General features: G+C 43.8%; 1 protein-coding gene across 11 annotated transcripts in view; it reads left to right on the forward strand.

Moving 5' to 3' along the window:
• Positions 1-17,801, forward strand: part of ZNF609 (zinc finger protein 609) — a 932,673-nt gene that overhangs the window by 244,383 nt on the left and 670,489 nt on the right. For all 11 annotated transcript variants that reach the window (XM_078685001.1, XM_078685012.1, XM_078685009.1 and 8 more), the window contains one exon: positions 396-1,283. In XM_078685001.1, coding sequence (XP_078541127.1) covers positions 537-1,283 — 747 coding nt within the window. In that variant the 5' untranslated portion in view covers positions 396-536. The remainder of the gene's footprint in view (positions 1-395; positions 1,284-17,801) is intronic.

Raw genomic sequence — 17,801 nt, forward strand, 5'->3', positions numbered from 1 at the left:
TTAAACCGACTTAAAACTAACGTGAATACTTTATGCACTAATGGAATATGGTTTAGCTATCCCTTTCCTAAAAACAGGACCCACTACATTTCTACGGTGCCTGTAGTCCTGTAAGTTGAGACGAGAGCTAGTGATGAGGAGCATTAGAATTGCTTCAGTTGAAGATCATTTGATGTCAAACTATGTCTTTGACGCTTTAATGCAGTGGGTTCTGCTTCCTTCTAGTTAAACTGGGTGCATTAATTGGTGTCGCTCTAAATGGTCCTATTAAGACTGACTGGTCAGGCTCTGTTGATTTCATTTTGACATCCTAACATGGCTCTAATTGAACAAAAATCCAAACTTATTTCTCCACTTGAAGTAATTTGTGCTAATTATCCCCTTTTCTGTTTCAGCAATGATGGCACCACCTTGGAATGCCCCGATGTCTGGAGACTGCAGGTCATAGTTGCAGCCCCTCCCTTGGTTTTGAAAGCTGGATGGGGGGCGGACGCAGGTTGCGTCCTTGAACTTTGCCACGGCAGGTTGACTCTAAGATGTCCTTGAGCAGCGGAGCCTCCGGAGGGAAAGGGGCTGACGCTAGCGCAGTTGAGACATACGATAGTGGAGATGAGTGGGACATTGGCGTGGGCAATCTGATAATCGACCTTGACGCTGATTTGGAGAAGGATCAGCAAAAATTAGAGATGTCGGGCTCCAAAGAGGTGGGTCTCCCTGCCCCAAATGCGGTGGCCACTTTACCGGACAATATCAAATTTGTGACGCCGGTCCCAGGACCACAGGGCAAGGAATCCAAATCCAAATCAAAACGTAGCAAGAGCAGCAAGGAGGGCAGCAAAGCTTCCCAGCCTCCAGTTTTGTTTCCAGCTAATGAAGTTGCAAGTGCCAAAAAGGAGTCCCAAGGACGCTGTGTCGAAGGCGCCAACTCCAGTGGACTTGCCACAGTTGCCCCCAAGGGCTCTGAAAAGGGCACCAAAACTGCAAGTAGGACGAGCAATTCGAAAAAGGAAGATAAGAGTGGGTCGTCCAAGAGTAAGAAGGACCGGAGTGAGGGGGCTGCCACAGTGACTGCAGTGGAGAAGGAGATTGGTGTCCTACAGCCGCTGGGGATTAGGGTGGGGCAGTATGATGCCAGTGGTCAAGGGGCTGATATGGTGGCTGTTGCCGAGCCTCTTGGGAGCATTGCGATTGACCCAGGTGCAGTGCTGACTCCTTTGGGGATTAAAACTGAACCAGAGGACCTTGAGAGTGACTGCCGGCTGCTGAAGATGAAAGTGGACAAGGTAAGATAAGTGGTTTTGCCATTAAAGAAAAGGGTCTTGCTGTTATTTCACAGGCTTACTCTGAACAGATAACTTTGGTTTGTGTTGAGGGATGTGTATGATGTAGAGCACCGAAATGCAAGTGTTTAAAATGGTAAAGAATGTCTTCCTCAATGGAATGTCACTATTTCATGAAAAAACCCTGTTGTATTGGAGCATTTATAGAAGTCTTTACACTGGTGGTGTAACCATGAAGTGCTTTCTGGTCTTTGTGTAAAAGTTGTGCATGAATTCTAGATAGTGCATTCATAGTGTGTCCTGAATTGGAAGTGTTTTGCCTCCTGTGTTAGTTTCAGAGGGATGGCCAGTCATGTTATGGTAAACTTGTGGATGTGCTTAGGAATAAAGTGCAGCAGAAAGGAGAAGCAGGTAGTGGTGATTGCAGACACATACCATTTGATGATATAACTTATGCATGATTGGGTAATGACTATGGAAACAGCCAGGTCTTCGCAGGTGCCTCGAATTCAGGGTATTGGAGTATCTATGTTCTCGCAGGGATGGGAGTGTGTGTCAGTTCTTGACTGCATGTACGGAGAATGAAGTACTTCCTATGAGAGACTTATTGAAAGAAAAGCTAATACGGTCGGTGCCAATTTTTGGCAATAGGCATGAAGAACGATCCTGTGTCCAGGATGGCCTGGTGGCTGCCACAGAGAGCTGGTGTAGAGCTTGAAGGGACTCGGTTGCACATTTGGCAGGCAAATGTTTCTGCGGCTGTGGTGTGGAGTCTGTGCACTATGAAGAGAAGTCCCCTTGGGGTTCAAACCTGTTAGCGTTCAGTGGATGTGACCGCACCGAGGCGATGGTGGACTTTAACTTGTCTCATGTAGTCTTCACATAGGTCCCCTTTTAGTCCTTGCCAACAGTTGGAAAATGAATCCCACAAGTAAGTTCTAGGCATTAAAGTGTTAGGTTCCTCAACTGTTTTGACAAGAGTTATGCCACACGGATGTTATGATTGAGCATCTCTGGTCTAACTGCAAAGTAGTTTAGCTTAACAAATGACTGTTTTTTTGTGTGTGTGTCACTACTCTAATGTTCTATCTGCACACGGTAAGCGCTCCCTTTTCATTGTTCCTGTGAGTGAATAGCAGATCTTTGTATGCTGTTTCTGTTTGCGTTAAATGTTTCCATTTTCAAGGAAACTGTCATATTTTCTTTTAGTGTTACGCTTGTCAGAATTATTCATTATTAGAAATTTTTTACTGATTTCATAAATATTCTTGGAATCTGCAGTTTAGTTATTTCCATAAAATCTACCTCTTGACATGCCTTTTTTTGTTTTTTAAACATTCTTCTCATTATGCAAATAAGTAATGGTTACTTGAAAGACACTTTTGCTTTCACATGTCACACTTGGCACATTTCTTAAAAGTTCGCCATTTTAAGAACTATAACTTCAGATAAAAGGACCAATGATGTGCATTTACTTTTTAATCTGAGGTGATTCATAATGTGAAAAATGTTTTTTTCTATTTATTTGCCCCTTCCCCTTGTTCAGATCTCTTCAAATTTGTAGATTCATTATTTCATTTACAGGTTTTTGGGCAAAATCTTCTGCTTAGCCAGAACCGTCTTTGTACAAGATGTTAAGGGAGTGCTGAGGTATTATTCAGACCACATTAAAGAAAACACAGTAAACACTTTCGAAAAGTCTTATTGCTTGGAGTTTAATGCAACATCTTATTTAAGAGTAGATGCCTAGAACCCTAAAGAGCCTGTTTTATAAATCGTGTTTGTATCCTTTTTCCTCCCAAAAGGTGTTTCTCCCTGCTAGACAGACAAAGGAATGTTACCCAGTTATAGATGTAGTTCTCCATCATAGGTAGCTTCATCATGACTATCCAGAATCCTCCCTTAGATTCTGTTAGTTTATGGTCTCTCGGAGTTTCAAGTCGAACTGAGGGTCTCTGCTAGGGCATTGGGCTGTGTTACTGCTGGTGGATGACTTGTAGGATGTTTCTACTTGAACCTATTGCACGAAATTGGCCATCTTCATTTAAAAAAAAAAAAAAAAAAAATACTAATAGTATATAAGCGGCCGTTACCAGATGCCCACATGAGAGTTCAGCCCCTCTTTCAGTTATCAGAAAAAAACACTTAAATGTGCAGGAAAGGGAACCTAGATTCCCTGCCAAAAGCATATTAAGCAAGAAGCACTTCTCCAATTACTTTGGAAATCAAAGTCCACAAACTGTGAACATTATGGGAGTAGACATTTGTAGTCTATCATTACAGCTCCCTCTTGCGATGGCAAATGATGACCTTGTAGAGTCTGGTTGGGCAGAGCAATGAGAAACCATTCTAGAAGGCAGGAGTAGGTGGTGTAGTTGGGCAAAATCAAGAAAGATGACCAGAGGGTGAGTAAAGGAACCACCACCTTGAGCAAGACACAATACTATACCTTGGGGTTCCAAAAAGTAGGCACCTGATTTGGGAGTCTGAAGGAAGGGTCGGTTTGGACAGAAGGTACCTCCTGGTTAAATATATGCATTGGGTGAGGGGATCAAAGGAAAAAGGAATCCTGCTGACCATTAGCAAGCTGGATCAGATGACCTTTGTGGACCAAGCAGATTGCCAATAGTGTATTAGAAGACACAAGAATAATGAAGAGTATGGAAAGTCGGAAAATAGTAAAATGAAAGTCTGTTTCTTTATAAAGATGCAGACCTGCATCTGCCCTCAAAGTGGTTTCATTATATTCCATTCCCTCCAGGTGTTAGCCCATATCTTCAGTTGTTAATAGCCGATGTCTTTGCCTACCTCTTCTCGAGACCCAAGAATTTTCCTTGATCTTACCCTGCGTCACATTGTTAAAAAAATAGCCATTTGGTACATGGGATTATCCATAGTGTTTTTTGTAGTAGTTTTTCACTTATCTTTTAAACCTGTAATACTGGCAACTACTTGTACATGAAAAATGTGTTACTTGACCAGACTCACAGAGATAAAAAATTATGAAAGTTTGGACCCCACTGATGGAATACTTATTGAGGATTGAATTCCGGATTCACTATACAAAATTCAGCCATCCCTGGGTTGAAAGCTCTAATTCTATTTGATTGAGGTTTCTGCTTGTACAGTGACATCAATGGGCCATACAGGAACTGTATTTGGTTTGCCAAGTGGATAGTAACGTGCATTTGGGGTTGACAGTCATGCTATGGTCCATGATAATTTAGTACAATTAATTAGGTAGGAGTGATTCAAAGCAAGCTTGTATCGCATCCTATGCGGCCGGCAGACCTTGTGCCTTTTCAAGGCTTATTTCGGTTTGGGTTCACTTTGAATCGCATCTGATTATTTGTAGGAAATGATCATAGACAACAGTGTCACTTGAATCAAATAACCTTTCCCCAACTCTCAACCCCAAATGCAATTTACCTGGTTAGTTTTAGGCCTCGCTAGAGTTCGTGGCGTTCCGCTACGCTAAGTGCTGCTCAAGTAGATGTTCAACTAGAGCAGGAACTTCCTCAACGCGAGCCACAGGTTTTTCAACGTACCGTAATTGCCCTCTGAGAAATCTCACTGGGAGTGAGAAAAAACGCACCTCTTGTCCACTTGAAATCAAAAGGAGTACAGGGAGTCAGAGGTAAAGCATTTGGTTTATTCAAGCTTGAACGGATGCAAGACCCACAAGGAAAAAGCTATTCCCTGGATGTAATGAATGACAGCACAGACTTCTCCTTTCATATTTATACTATACTTTAAACAAGTCTGCCTAAATCCCTTCACTTCCATCCCCCCTAATCCATTGGAAAATTCCTTCCAGTTATACATACAAAAAGAAAAGCTAACTGCACTACATTTTCCAGATAAGGGATCACAAGCCATAGCTCAATTGCAAATCGAATGGAAAAAGACCAGCATGACTTTCCATCTCAGAGAAACACAAATTATTAACAAAGTGTAATTATTCTAACAGTCACTCAGTACTTTTTAAAGGACATGGAGAGGAAAAAATAAAAGAATGTACGATGTCAGAAGTGCATGGAAAATTCCTCAAACAATCATTGCACAAAGTCAGGTGGATTTTAAAAATGTCTGCACTTATGTTCGTACTATATAAACTTTTCCTCAGGAGATGGTCTTGCGTTGGATTTTCTTCGCTCACGTGAGCCATGAGAGAGGAAAAACTGTACTATGCAGTGTTTTCGGAATTCTGCGGTCTACTTGGAGTAGAAACAACTCTGCAAACTAGGCGAGCGAGGGTTTACTGTCCAGACCTAGTTATCTTTTGGTTGGTAAAAGGTCGTCTGCCCATTTTAGAGTTCTGACTGTTGTCAACCATGCAGTTAAGCCGTTATAGGGTGTGTGACCCACGGTTTTTACTGCTTACTTTATTTGTCTACAAGTAGATAGTGACATGATTTGGGCTAGAGTAGTGAGGAGAGGGGCATACATTACCTGTTTTTGTTTCTGCTCATGTTTGGTGTAGAGAACTTCCCATTGAAATTGTTTTCATTTTTTCATTCAAGATTTTTGAGACATTTTCCAGTAACAAATTAAAATCAAACAGAGGCAACATTGAGCTGTAGAAATAGCCAGTTACATGGGCGATAAGCAAGAGAGCAACAAACATACATTTGAAATGATATACGGGTTCCCTTTGAGAGTAAGATATGCAAAAGCCTTGTCTCAGCCTCATAACACAAAATAGGGTAAAGGGGGGAGAACTTGAGATAAAAGACAGTGAGGAAAGATGGAGAGACCCTATTGAGCTCCAACCTGGTGTTATTAACTCAGCTAACTAGTAAAAGAAGTGTATCGAAATGTGTAACATCTACACAGGGTCTTATGGTATCACCTATACAGTACCTAATACAACCTGTTTAATAAAAGTTCACATAAGAATTTTAATGCTTATTTGGTACAAGTAGGTGAAAAAGTACCACTGGTGACAGGGTGACCTGCGATCTCATGTGGGTTTTGTCCTGGTGTAGTAGTTGTCTAGGGATTCGCAGACGTTATTAATCTGTGGTTTCCATGGAGAGTTCTAATCCAGTTAAGCCATGCATGAAAGGAGGTAGCAGACGTGTTCTTCCAGTTGGTCCAAATTGATTTACAGGCTGAGGTCAGCAGTATGTTTACAAGAAGTCGATCGTTCCCTGAATGGATCTGGGGGTCTAAGAAACCAAACCGGAATTAAGGAGTGGAATACTTTTTTAAGACTTATGCCACACAGAGCGTGAATAAACTCAAAGACCCTATCCCAGAAAGGGAGAACCGAATTGTAGAGAAAAAGTAAATGACAAAGATCTCCGGTAGCTGCATGACAATTCCATCAAGTTGGATCCTCTCTTAGAGCCATTTTATGGAGTTGAGCCGGTGTTCAGAATGACCTATGAAGGAGCCAGTATTTTGGGCGAGGGAGGGAGTGATATTGTGGGATACAACAGACTTCCAGATAAACTGTCACTTGTCTGGAGGAATGGACCTACCACGAGGAACTTCGTACTTCTCTTGCTTGCATAGCCTTTCTGGGGCGTGTGCGCTGGACCTCAATAAACAAGCCCCTCGTCCCTCTCTTTTGTTTAACATATATAGCACTGGGTTTCCCCGTGGGACTTGACGATAAGGTTACCAAGGGATCACTACTGGATCTCCCTTGGCCCATCATAGACAACACACTCATCCACCATAGATGTTAAATGTTAAATGTTGTATACTTGTAAAGCGCACAGCTGCCCCAGCAAAGGGGCGTCCCGGCGCTGTACACCGCTGGGGAACCCGTCCTGGCTTTCCCTGTGGGATGGTCCCTACTGGGAATCCCCAAGGTGGAGCCAGGCATCCCCGGCGTTGATGGGGCCGTTGTGGAGATTAGGCAAGCTAATGCCCAGAGTTGCCGAGTGGGACACCAGGTTAGAGTAGGCACCGAGGCGAGAATTGTCGAGTCCGCTGACCCTGGTCCACGACCCTGCCGCGTCGGGAATTGAACCCTGGTCCCGGGCCGACTTCTGCTCCCGGGTCTGCCGCCTCTAACCAGTGAGCCACACCACTCCATAGACGACCGGCATGTATTGAGTTTTGGAGATGATATAGTCACGGACATCCTAGACAGGACACCCTCTTTGCTAGGGGCAGATGGTAGTTCGGCCTCAGGTTCCAACTCCGATGATTGGAACTCATTAACAACCTTAAAAAGAGAATGGGTGAAGATTACTCTTCACGGTGCACTCATGACTGAGTACCTTCGAGCCACTATCGATCCACCAGGTTTAATAGTCCGCACCTTTCCAAGACTGTTCCTTGACGACCCTGTCTTCAAGAAAGAATGGTCCCTAGTCGCGTGGAAGTGTACTAGGGACTGGTTGGTATTGATTATCAACACAGCGAAACGATTAGCTGATGCCCTTCTGATAAAGATTCAGATTGCCGAAGGAGCCCTTAAAACCACTATTCAACTCTCCGCGTATAAAGTCAAACTCGCGGAAATTAATACAGAGATCACAGACAACAAAGATTACCTTCTGAAGCAAAAAATAAATAAACTTCAGAAAGGCATTCAGAAGTTCTCTAAAGAAAAGGTGTACCCTTATCTTAAAGATGATTTCACATCTACAAGAACTAGTTACTCCTCGGACGACAACTCTGAAAGGAGAGATTCTAGTGACAGCAACTCCAGTGCCGACAGCTGGGGCATAACATAAGGAAGAACCAATGGTCAAACCGACACAATCGGTTTTATAATGGACCACCCTTTCCAGGGCCAATTCAGTACCATGGACCCCCCGCTCCCTTCTGGCAATTTCCCCAATACCACCAGGGTCCTCCTCCCCCTCCTCAATACTTTAACCAGGGTAACCCACCTTTTTTTAGACAGAGGTTGGGGCAGAGGAAGAGGGCGCAACAGAAGAGGTACACAAAAACAGGTCCAATGGCAAGATCAAACAACCAGTGGAATGGACACCAGGAGCAAGACTCAGGGCAGGAAGACCTAATGGTTAACCTCTCTCATCACACTATCTGAACCTGAGAAAGCTATACTACAGAAAGGTCTAGGCTTTGTCCCTACTCCTAAGACAGACCGGTTTAGAACACATTGTGATATACATAATTGGTTTCGCACCATAAGACTGAAGGCTTTCTTTAAAGACACTCCTTCCACTCAAGAGGAGGACTCCGGACTGAGGAATCCTTCATCTTTCACACCAAATAGCAATATGGTCCCAGTGGAGGTCATTGCTTTTGTACAGGCTGTCCTAAAAGAACTTGACTTACCACAGCGACAGACTCCTTTTTCATAATCTGTCCACCGCGGAAGAGAACAGTCAGAGCCCTAGCTGATGACCTCACGATCACAATAAAACAGGCAGACAAGGGTGGCGCGACACTGATGCAATCCACTGTCGACTACGACACTGAATGTCGACGTCAACTCTCCAATACGAGATACTATTCCCCCATTCAAGCAGACCCTATACCACGTCAGCTTACCAAAATCTCCACTCTGGTATATGAGGCAGAAACAAATGGCTGGATTAGTCACAAAGAAGCCGACTTCTTGATTGCCGAGGGTACCCTATTTCTACACCTTGCCTAAAATTCATATAGGGACCACCCCCGGTTCCTGGCTGCCCTATTGTTTCAGGGATTGGCTCCATTTTAGAGCCTCTCTCCATCTTCTGTGACCACTTTCTGCAGCCAGTTGTGAGAGAAACCCCATCATTTATGAGAGACACCCCATCATTTGTGAGAGAGACTACCGACGTACTACGGGTTATAGACGAAACATCAAATCCACAAGAGATTGACCTCCTTGTCACACTGGACGTCGAGCCCTATATATGTATGAACATTCCTCAGAGGGCCACCTTGACTACCGTTGAGACAATCCTCAACACCCGTGAGTGGTCATCACCAACCCCTATCTCGTTTATAATGGAGTGCGCCACCCTGGCTCTGACCGAGAACTTCTTTGAATTCCAACAACTTTTGTTTCATCAGAGCCAGGGTACATCAATGGGGAGCAAATTTGCTCTCAGCTTAGCCTGTATCTACATGGCAGCGTTTGAACAAGAACACATCCTTAATACTGCCAATCCATACCATGGCAACCTGAGCCTATGGAAGCGTTTTATAGATGATATTGTGATTTTTTTTTTTGGCATGGCACCAGAGCTAATTGTGAAGAATTTGTAGGGTGGATCAATGGACTTAACAAATATCTTAAGTACACGCACACAATCGCAGACACATCCATTCCATTCTTAGATGTGAAGATCACACGCACAGTGGGAGGTCTTACCACATCACTATACAAGAAACCAACTGACCGAAATAGCTTACTTCTGTACTCCAGCCACCACCCCAAAGCGCTGCAAGACAACCTCCCTTTCGGTCAGTTCTTGAGAATCAGACGAAACTGCACAACACTCTCTGACTATAAGACTGAGGCCACCACTCTCGCATCTAACCTCTTAGCGAGGGGTTACCCTAAGAGACAAATCAGCGACTCATTAAAAAGGGCTAAGAACAACCCCAGGGAATCACTACTGGAACCCCGTCCCAAATCACAGTCAGACCCTCTTACTTGTGGGACGTCTTTCACCCCAGACTCCGCACGAATCAAAAAAATAATCCTCAAACATTTGCAGATCCTAAACACAGGGGATATAAACCTTTCGAAACCCAGATTTGCGTACAAAAGGACTCGCAATCTTAAAGATTCATTGGTGCACACCAGACCGAGAAAACCTAATATCACCAGCCAGAGAACCCTTTGGGATATGCCAGCAGTGACAGGGCATTACCTGTGTGGTTCATGTGTTGCTTGCCCATTGACTATTACCACGAAAGAGCTGACACTACAACCTAATTTCAAATTGACGCAAAAGAGACACACTAACTGCAACACCAAACAATGCATCTATATGCTTACATGCCCCGTGCGGCATGCGGTACATAGGCATGACTATGCGACCCATTAAGACGAGGATTGCTAAGCACCGGAGTAACATCCGTTGCCAGAGGGTGACGACTAAACTCTATACCCACTACAAAGAACAACAACACACTTCAGACAACCTGGGTTGGACTATACTTGAATCCTTCCCTACCATCAGTAAAACAACATGGGTACACAGACTATCATCACACAATACTGGTCTCAATGACGATATTCCTTGGGGCTCACTGCACTGAATCCTCATTAGCCCAGGCACTCGACACCTCAGACCACTGGAGTTCCACACGAGGTGACCATAGCCATAACTAGTATTTGTACCTAACTATTTTTCTTACTAGATCATACTACCTTGTATTGGTTTTCGTTTACCTAAACCACGAAATGGCATTATTACCATGATCAGTACTGTAGCATGGTCCCCTTTTGCAATAGATTGTACATCCTTGGTCTTACTATTCTATGTGCATACTACTGACCATTTTCTGTTCTCATGGCCGGACGCCCTTGCGATACCCCCCGGCGACCCAGTTGATATATGGACATATTCATAGGCCTAATCTTACTCTATGACATACCATGGGCCCCCTTATTGCGTACCCCGTTCAGTTCTGGTTTAACATACCATCACTCCTTGTGTCCTCACTAACATATGGGACCATTATGCACAATGACTACACTCTACTCATTTGGTTACCTTGTCACCACACCTTATACTGCATACCCAATGATGCGTTACTCATTCTCGATACCTTGTCTCAACTTCGGTTTATACCGGAGCTTTGTACCGTGTTATACAATAGACACCACTGCCTTCCTGATTAGCTACCCAGACGGGCTACCCTAACACACCTTAAGATGGCTGCCACCATTTTGCCTCCTGGGGAACATCCCCGATATCTTTTCTATGTCTCGGTCGGAATCTACACGTGACCCGTCACATGACTCCTTTGCACCAATACATTGTGAACCGCCGCCGATGCATCTTTACCATCCCGGTGTCGGCGGCAGTGTAGGTCTTCCACACGCGAGGGTCTGCGATGCAGGCGAGTACTCTCAATCCACTACTAGGTGAGTGTTCTTAGCGTTGGGAACCATTTGGCTACCTACTTTGAGGCCCAGCCGATGGGCGGTTCTCATGCGGACGCGGTGCCGCAGCTCGCTGTGGACACACCGGTTGGTGGCTCGGCTCCGTGGCCGCCCGTGCGCCGCATGTTCGACTGCCCATGACCAATTCCTCTAAGGGATTCAGCGGCATGTTGGATTAGCCCCGACTTTGGACGGCATCACTATCAGCCATAACGCCTTGATCTCCATATTATTTTTACCTATTGCTGTTTGTTGACATTATAGGCTAACATGGAGCTCGACCCCGACTCCACTTCTGTCTCCTCATTCCTTACTAGGACCCTATTGGTGTCCAATGACCGCCGACTACTGCAGCAAGCAATTTTGCGGGCAGTTTAGGTGAGTCTGAAGATGTTCGTGTTACCCATCTCCTATATATATATATTTTGTTTTTATTTTTGGATTTTTAGATCAAGTTGACTTCTTATGCGATTGCATGGATTTAATACAGTCTGTACTGCATACATAGCATTTGCTATACGCACGAGCACTCTAGTGGAGTCCTTTCATTTTATGCTTTGAATAGATAGCGGTTTACGCTGGTTCAGCATGATGTGCATGTTGTGGACAATAAAACTGCATTGCACACTTTTGATTCTAGATGTGATTGAGCATGCTGAAGTAGTGACTAGGTTCACTGGCTATCAATGATCTATCCACACTTCCGCTGTTATGGTTTTAACATGTTCCCCCACCCATTTTTCTATCCTTTAGGTTGACATTGAACATACAGGGTATGTAGCTTTCCCTTACCTTGGTGTAGATAGTTTACCACCGATCCTGAAGAAGTGTCCTGAGCAATTAGCCACACTGCGACACAAAACATGTTGATCATTCGAGAGCAGGGTACATACCACTAGACACTTAATACTAGTTCTCTCCACCTTTTAGTTAGGCAGTTTACCTCTGGAATAAAATATTGTGCTAGGACTAACTGACCTATTTTAACCCACTCCCTTCATCTACACATACTAGGCACCTCACCCCCACTGCACCCACCGGCAGGAACAAAAGATCCCCGATAAAGATCCCCGGTTCCGGGTGCCCGCCAGGTATTGCAGCGCCGACCTGGCGAGGGGCAGGCTCAAATGATGAAGCATAACACCTAGCTTGCTAGGTGTGTGAGAGCCCTAGTTCCAACAAGGAGAATCCCCTCTCCTTATTACACACCATTACAGCCTGCCTGTGACCACACAACCCCTACATGCTCGTGATCCTCTATCACACCTACCACGAGGAACTTCGTACTTCTCTTGCTTGCATAGCTTTTTAGCTATGTCCGTTCTTGTTTTGTTCTGCTATGGTTTTTTCTAAACTTTTGGTAGCTACCAGACCATCTCCAATATTAAATAAAACAAAAACATTGGCTAAAGGCAAAAATATTGTTTGGGTTTCAAAAAGTGTCCATATTCCGAGGTATCCCCAGCACAATCGCTCAACTAAAATTATTATATTCCATTCCCTCAGGGATGGTGTTCCACAGTTGCTAAAATCTTACGTCTTTACGTCCCTCTTCCCAAGATCCAAGATTTTTCTTGATCCTACCCTGCATCATATTGTCAAAAATAAGTGTTTGACACACGGGATTATCATAGTGTTTCCTATAATGGTTTGTTTCACTTTTTCTTTAAACCTGTTCGGACTTCATCCTGTTTTATTATCCCACCCTCTCAATTAAATCGTTTGACCTATAGCTCAAGACCAGCTACAGATAGATACAATAAATAGCCTTCAGTTGTATTCAGCTGCAACTGTTTTGTGATCTGCTCTCAACAGTCCATAACAAGGGTTCTATATAAGTGGCTATATTTTTAAATTAAAAGTCAGCCCTTAACCGATGGGCTGGGATAATTGGAGCGAGTTCACGTCGTAAATGGTGTTACTAACCTGTTTTAAGGAGGTCAGTGAAATCCACGGTTTTTGGTTATTGCGTTCTTGTTTTTTGGTAGTCAACAGGCCTGCTCTTGAAACTGGCTTGCCACGAACTAGACCTTTTAGTACATTTGCAAAAAGCAGCTTGTACCTCCGCTTTGAATTTTCACATGGAAAACTAGAATTCTATTTTTTCCTCTGAGGTGGGTTAGTTTGTTCTGTTGTCAAAATTCAGCAACTGATCAAAGGTTTGATCCTCACGGACCATTACGAAGGATTGTACAACTCGAGCATCTGCCCTATCACGGATCTGCCAAGTACAACTTGCATGAATGCATGTTTGCGGTTTCCTTGAGGTCTTGGTCACTAAGGCCAAGTACAACTTGCATGTATGCTGTCTCCTTTAGGACTTGGTCACTAAGGCCTACTGTGTTCCAAGGTTATACACTCACTAACTTGTGTCCCTTCGCATCGATCCGATTATAGTATACCATCTGATCCACCGCTTGCTGTCTTCTTGTAATGGCCTCATTGCTGACGTGATGTACACACAACTTTGCCCTGTCTTTTATGTATTTTGTGTTTTTAAGGAAAATCATTAACATTTCTTTGAACAAGAAGAAAATTCAGCAACTGTCTCCCTTCCTATAAAGAGGAATGGATTTTGGGTGAACGTGTGACATTGGCAGCTGCTTATTGCATGAGCACTACTTTAGAAGACAGGGTTTGTTCCCTGAAAGGACTTATGTGGTCTTGTTGGAAACTAAGACTGCATTCCAAAGTCTTTGCAATAGCATGTTCTGACTCTGTCACTTTTGCAGAATTATTTGTTCTATGAACTTCTTCTGATTAAGTAAATATATTTCTGTATGTGTTATTCATGTTGTCAAACGGACCCAACACATTTATTTCAGTGCCTTTTGTTCCAAAGTACTGAAAATATTTGGTACCAGTTAGTGCTTAATGGTTGTAAATTGTTTATTCCGAGCATTTGGACACCATTCATGAGACTGAGGAGTTATTGATCTCGTAATTGTTTTATGGCTCCATTTCCTGATACAAGTAGATGTGTAGTGTTCGGAATAAGTTTGTCTTGCTTTTATGTTCTTGAAGGCTGCAGAATGGCAATATTTGCAATATCCTGGTTAGATAGACTCCATTTGTATTGCAAACACCACAATATTGTCTCTTGGCACTGTATGAATGTGCCATTCTCTCTCCCCTCTATTCCTGATGAATGGGTACACATGCCGAGTGCAGTGGTATGGATCGGAAGATGTCTGGTTTATGCTCCTATGAGACCTGACAAGATTGGGAGTGTGTAATTGAGTTGCTAAAATTGTGGTTGGGCTCCTGGGGAGCACTCGTGGGTACAAAAGGGGTCATATTGCTGGAGCTCCAAAGATATGCCTTATGTCCCTGTAAATATTCACAGTGACTCTGCTGGCGATGGATCCTTTAGCGCTTGTACTTTTATGAGGAACTGAGATACTGACCTTTGTGACTGAAAAGTATGTTCATCTCCTACCTCATGATGTACAGTTGAGCAAGGCTGAAGCCACAAGCAACTGGCTATTGCGATGAGACCGTGACTAGGCATATTTGTTGTGGTTGAAGCAACGGTGCTATTAGAGTGCTGAATCTTTTCGCCATTTCTTGAAACTCCAAGGTATCCCATAGGATCCTGCAGAAGGAACAGTGTTCCATACGTCCTGAGTGTGGGGAGGCAGTAGCATTTTGTGGGGCTAGAGAGATCAAGAAAATGTCTAGTGACAGTGAATAAAACAAAATTGCTTATGATATTTGTATCGCTGAGGTGTCACGAGCAGAAAACAAAGGAACCCATGCAAGGCATTCCCAGAGTTAGTTGTGGTGGGTGAATTTAAATGGAGACTGTCCTTTGTAGGGTTCCCTCTAAGACCTGTTACAGAAAATTGAGAGTGGTGTCTCCCTGCTGACTGTTACATTTTTCTTAACCTATGGAGGCATACAGTGGATGGACAAATGACACAGTAGTGAACGAATCCAGCGAAATAGTGGTGAGGCAGCGGTGGATGCATGCGGTGTGTCATGAGGCAGGTGAGGAGGATCGCAAGGACGCATGGTGCCCAAAGAGACTAGATAAAGTGTTGACCCGAGAAGGTTTGTTTAAGGTGGATCAACACTGGAGCTCGAAAAAATAATTACAAAAAAGACCTCTAGTGAAACACTACTCGTGTGTAAAAAAAACTAGTGGTAGTTCCTGGTGGTAATTTGGAAAGAGAAACCATTGATCAAGTGAATTGACCCATAGTAGAAGTTTGCAGGTCCTTCTTCTTTCTTTCCCCTCATCTAAGTGAAGGGAGCCCCTGGAACCTTTGTCTATTCTTCAGCCCAGCTGAATGCCTTTGCAAGCACATATACTCCAGCTTCAGTTGTTCACAGTTGATTAACGTCTCCTCGCTGCCTCCTTCACTTCTTTTATCTCCCAAGGAATCTTTGCCACTTAGTCTCATTGGCCTCACATCCTTTCTACTCGGTGTGCTGCTAATGTTTTTATTATGCAGTGCTTGTTAAGCTGCATAGACATGAGATTAATAATATTTTAGTGGACCATAACGGTGAGATAATGTTGCTTACTGAGACAAGGGTTGCACCACATTCTTAACCCCCTAATTAATGAACTTGTCCCAACAGATTAAACATTTTTGCAGAGAGACCTCCTTAAATGTGGATGGAGAGTCAGTTATTTTGCGCAATAATGTAGACTTAAGAATAGATTGTTTTGAGACTGAAGTCCTCGACAATTATGCTGCTTTTTTATTTAAAGTTCAAAACTCCACTTATCACTTCCTCTCATATTATTGCCTCCTCACCTACTAGGCAAGGATTTTGACATGCTGGTTGAGCAAATTAGCATGTTGAAATGCAAGCAATTTGAGATTCTTGGGCGATTTAAACTTGGTTATAGTTTTCTCTAGGAGCTCCGCTGCAATTCTGGGATAATCTTGAACTTTTTAAGTTAAAGTTGATCTCTTATAAGTCAGCACACCTTTGCTGGACATGGTTTTCATTAGTTGCGATAACCTCATGATCGACAATTCCTTCCCTATTGTTTGGTCAGATCACTTTTAGTTTGCCAGTAACTAAAAGAAATTGAAAAAAAGCCATACTCGTTACAATGGTGGCTAATACTCCGCCTTCTTAAACAGGGCTTTAGTTGCACTCCTATAGCAAATATCAACAAGTTACTTTCCTCTTTTACCAACATGTTGCTGTACAGTCTGAATGACATTTCTCCTCTTGCTTATTGAAGTCTTCTTATATATCTTCAAGCAATCTGTAGTTTTTCCCCTGAACCAGCTTGAAACCTGGAGCTGTATATCCACCTGGGGAAAATATCTTGGAGAAAATGTTACAGTTGTGATGCTAAAATGATTTATCTAGCATAGGCCATAGTTTATAAATCAAATACCAAGGCTAAGGCATAGTTACAATGCGCAAATTGCTCAAGCTTACAATTTATCAAAACAGATTCTCATTATTATTGGTGAACTTTGTCCCCTTTGGCGTCTTCTTGGGAATTCTCTCCTTCTGAGACTCTTTGCAATCAGTTATCCTTATTTCCAAATTATTCTTGAATATAAGATATGTTCGAGGCATGTGGGCTGCTGAAAACATATCTGTGCATAGATCGCAGCCTAGTGTTGGGTCCGTATGATTGCACTTTGTTGTCCTGGAAGAGTCTTCAAAGTATCACGAGATAGGTGACTCCTCCCCTGGACCAGAGTGCGCATGGGCATCCTTTCCATGCTCAGATTGTTTTTTTCCGCCATTGGGTTCGGATGCAAACTCCTATACTCCAACTCTGAATCGAATCAAAACTTTTCTAAAGGCCAAAACACCTTCGACTCCGTCGGTATCGTTCCGTTCGGTACCTCTCTACTCTATACAACCTTCCATCTCGAATCGGTCGTCGACGCGGACCGTTTGGCGTTTTTTCGACGCCACGTGAGCCGACCGTTGATGGAAAGAAGCCCCTTCAAAAGGTGCCCACAATGCAACTCAAAGTTCCCCCATACTGACAGACACTCAGTATGCAACAAGTGCCTTTCCCCAGACCATAGGGAAGAAACGCCCGGCCTGCGCCCAGTTCCGATCGAAAAAAAACTATACGGATCTGAAGGGCCGCTAGGCAAGAAATGCAGCGACAGGCACCGGAACACGACATCATCTTCGATGATGACCAGGATCTACTGGACGCTCAAGACTCGGACCTAGAGATCGTCACAGTCGAGGACTACTCCGACGACAAACTACCGTCGGGCCAAATCGTGAGTACCCTGCCCCCAACACCAACTGACCCCTCGCCAAAGGCTCCGGTCGAGGCATCGCCAACAGGCCTTAGCCAAGATCAAAAAAGACTTTTAACAGCCCCGCCTTCCGGCTCGGCTCCGAAAACAAAACCGAAACCTCAGAAACCCCAGGGCCCAGTACCATCGCCCCGAAGAAGGTTCCAGAGCCAAAGAAGGTTACCGACCCAAAGGGCGTCGATCCACAAAAGGCCGCACAGGCAAAGACTGTTGAGCCAA

The sequence above is a fragment of the Lissotriton helveticus genome, chromosome 3_2 (assembly GCF_964261635.1).
Source record: "Lissotriton helveticus chromosome 3_2, aLisHel1.1, whole genome shotgun sequence".
In the NCBI taxonomy this organism is placed as follows: Eukaryota; Metazoa; Chordata; class Amphibia; order Caudata; family Salamandridae; genus Lissotriton; species Lissotriton helveticus.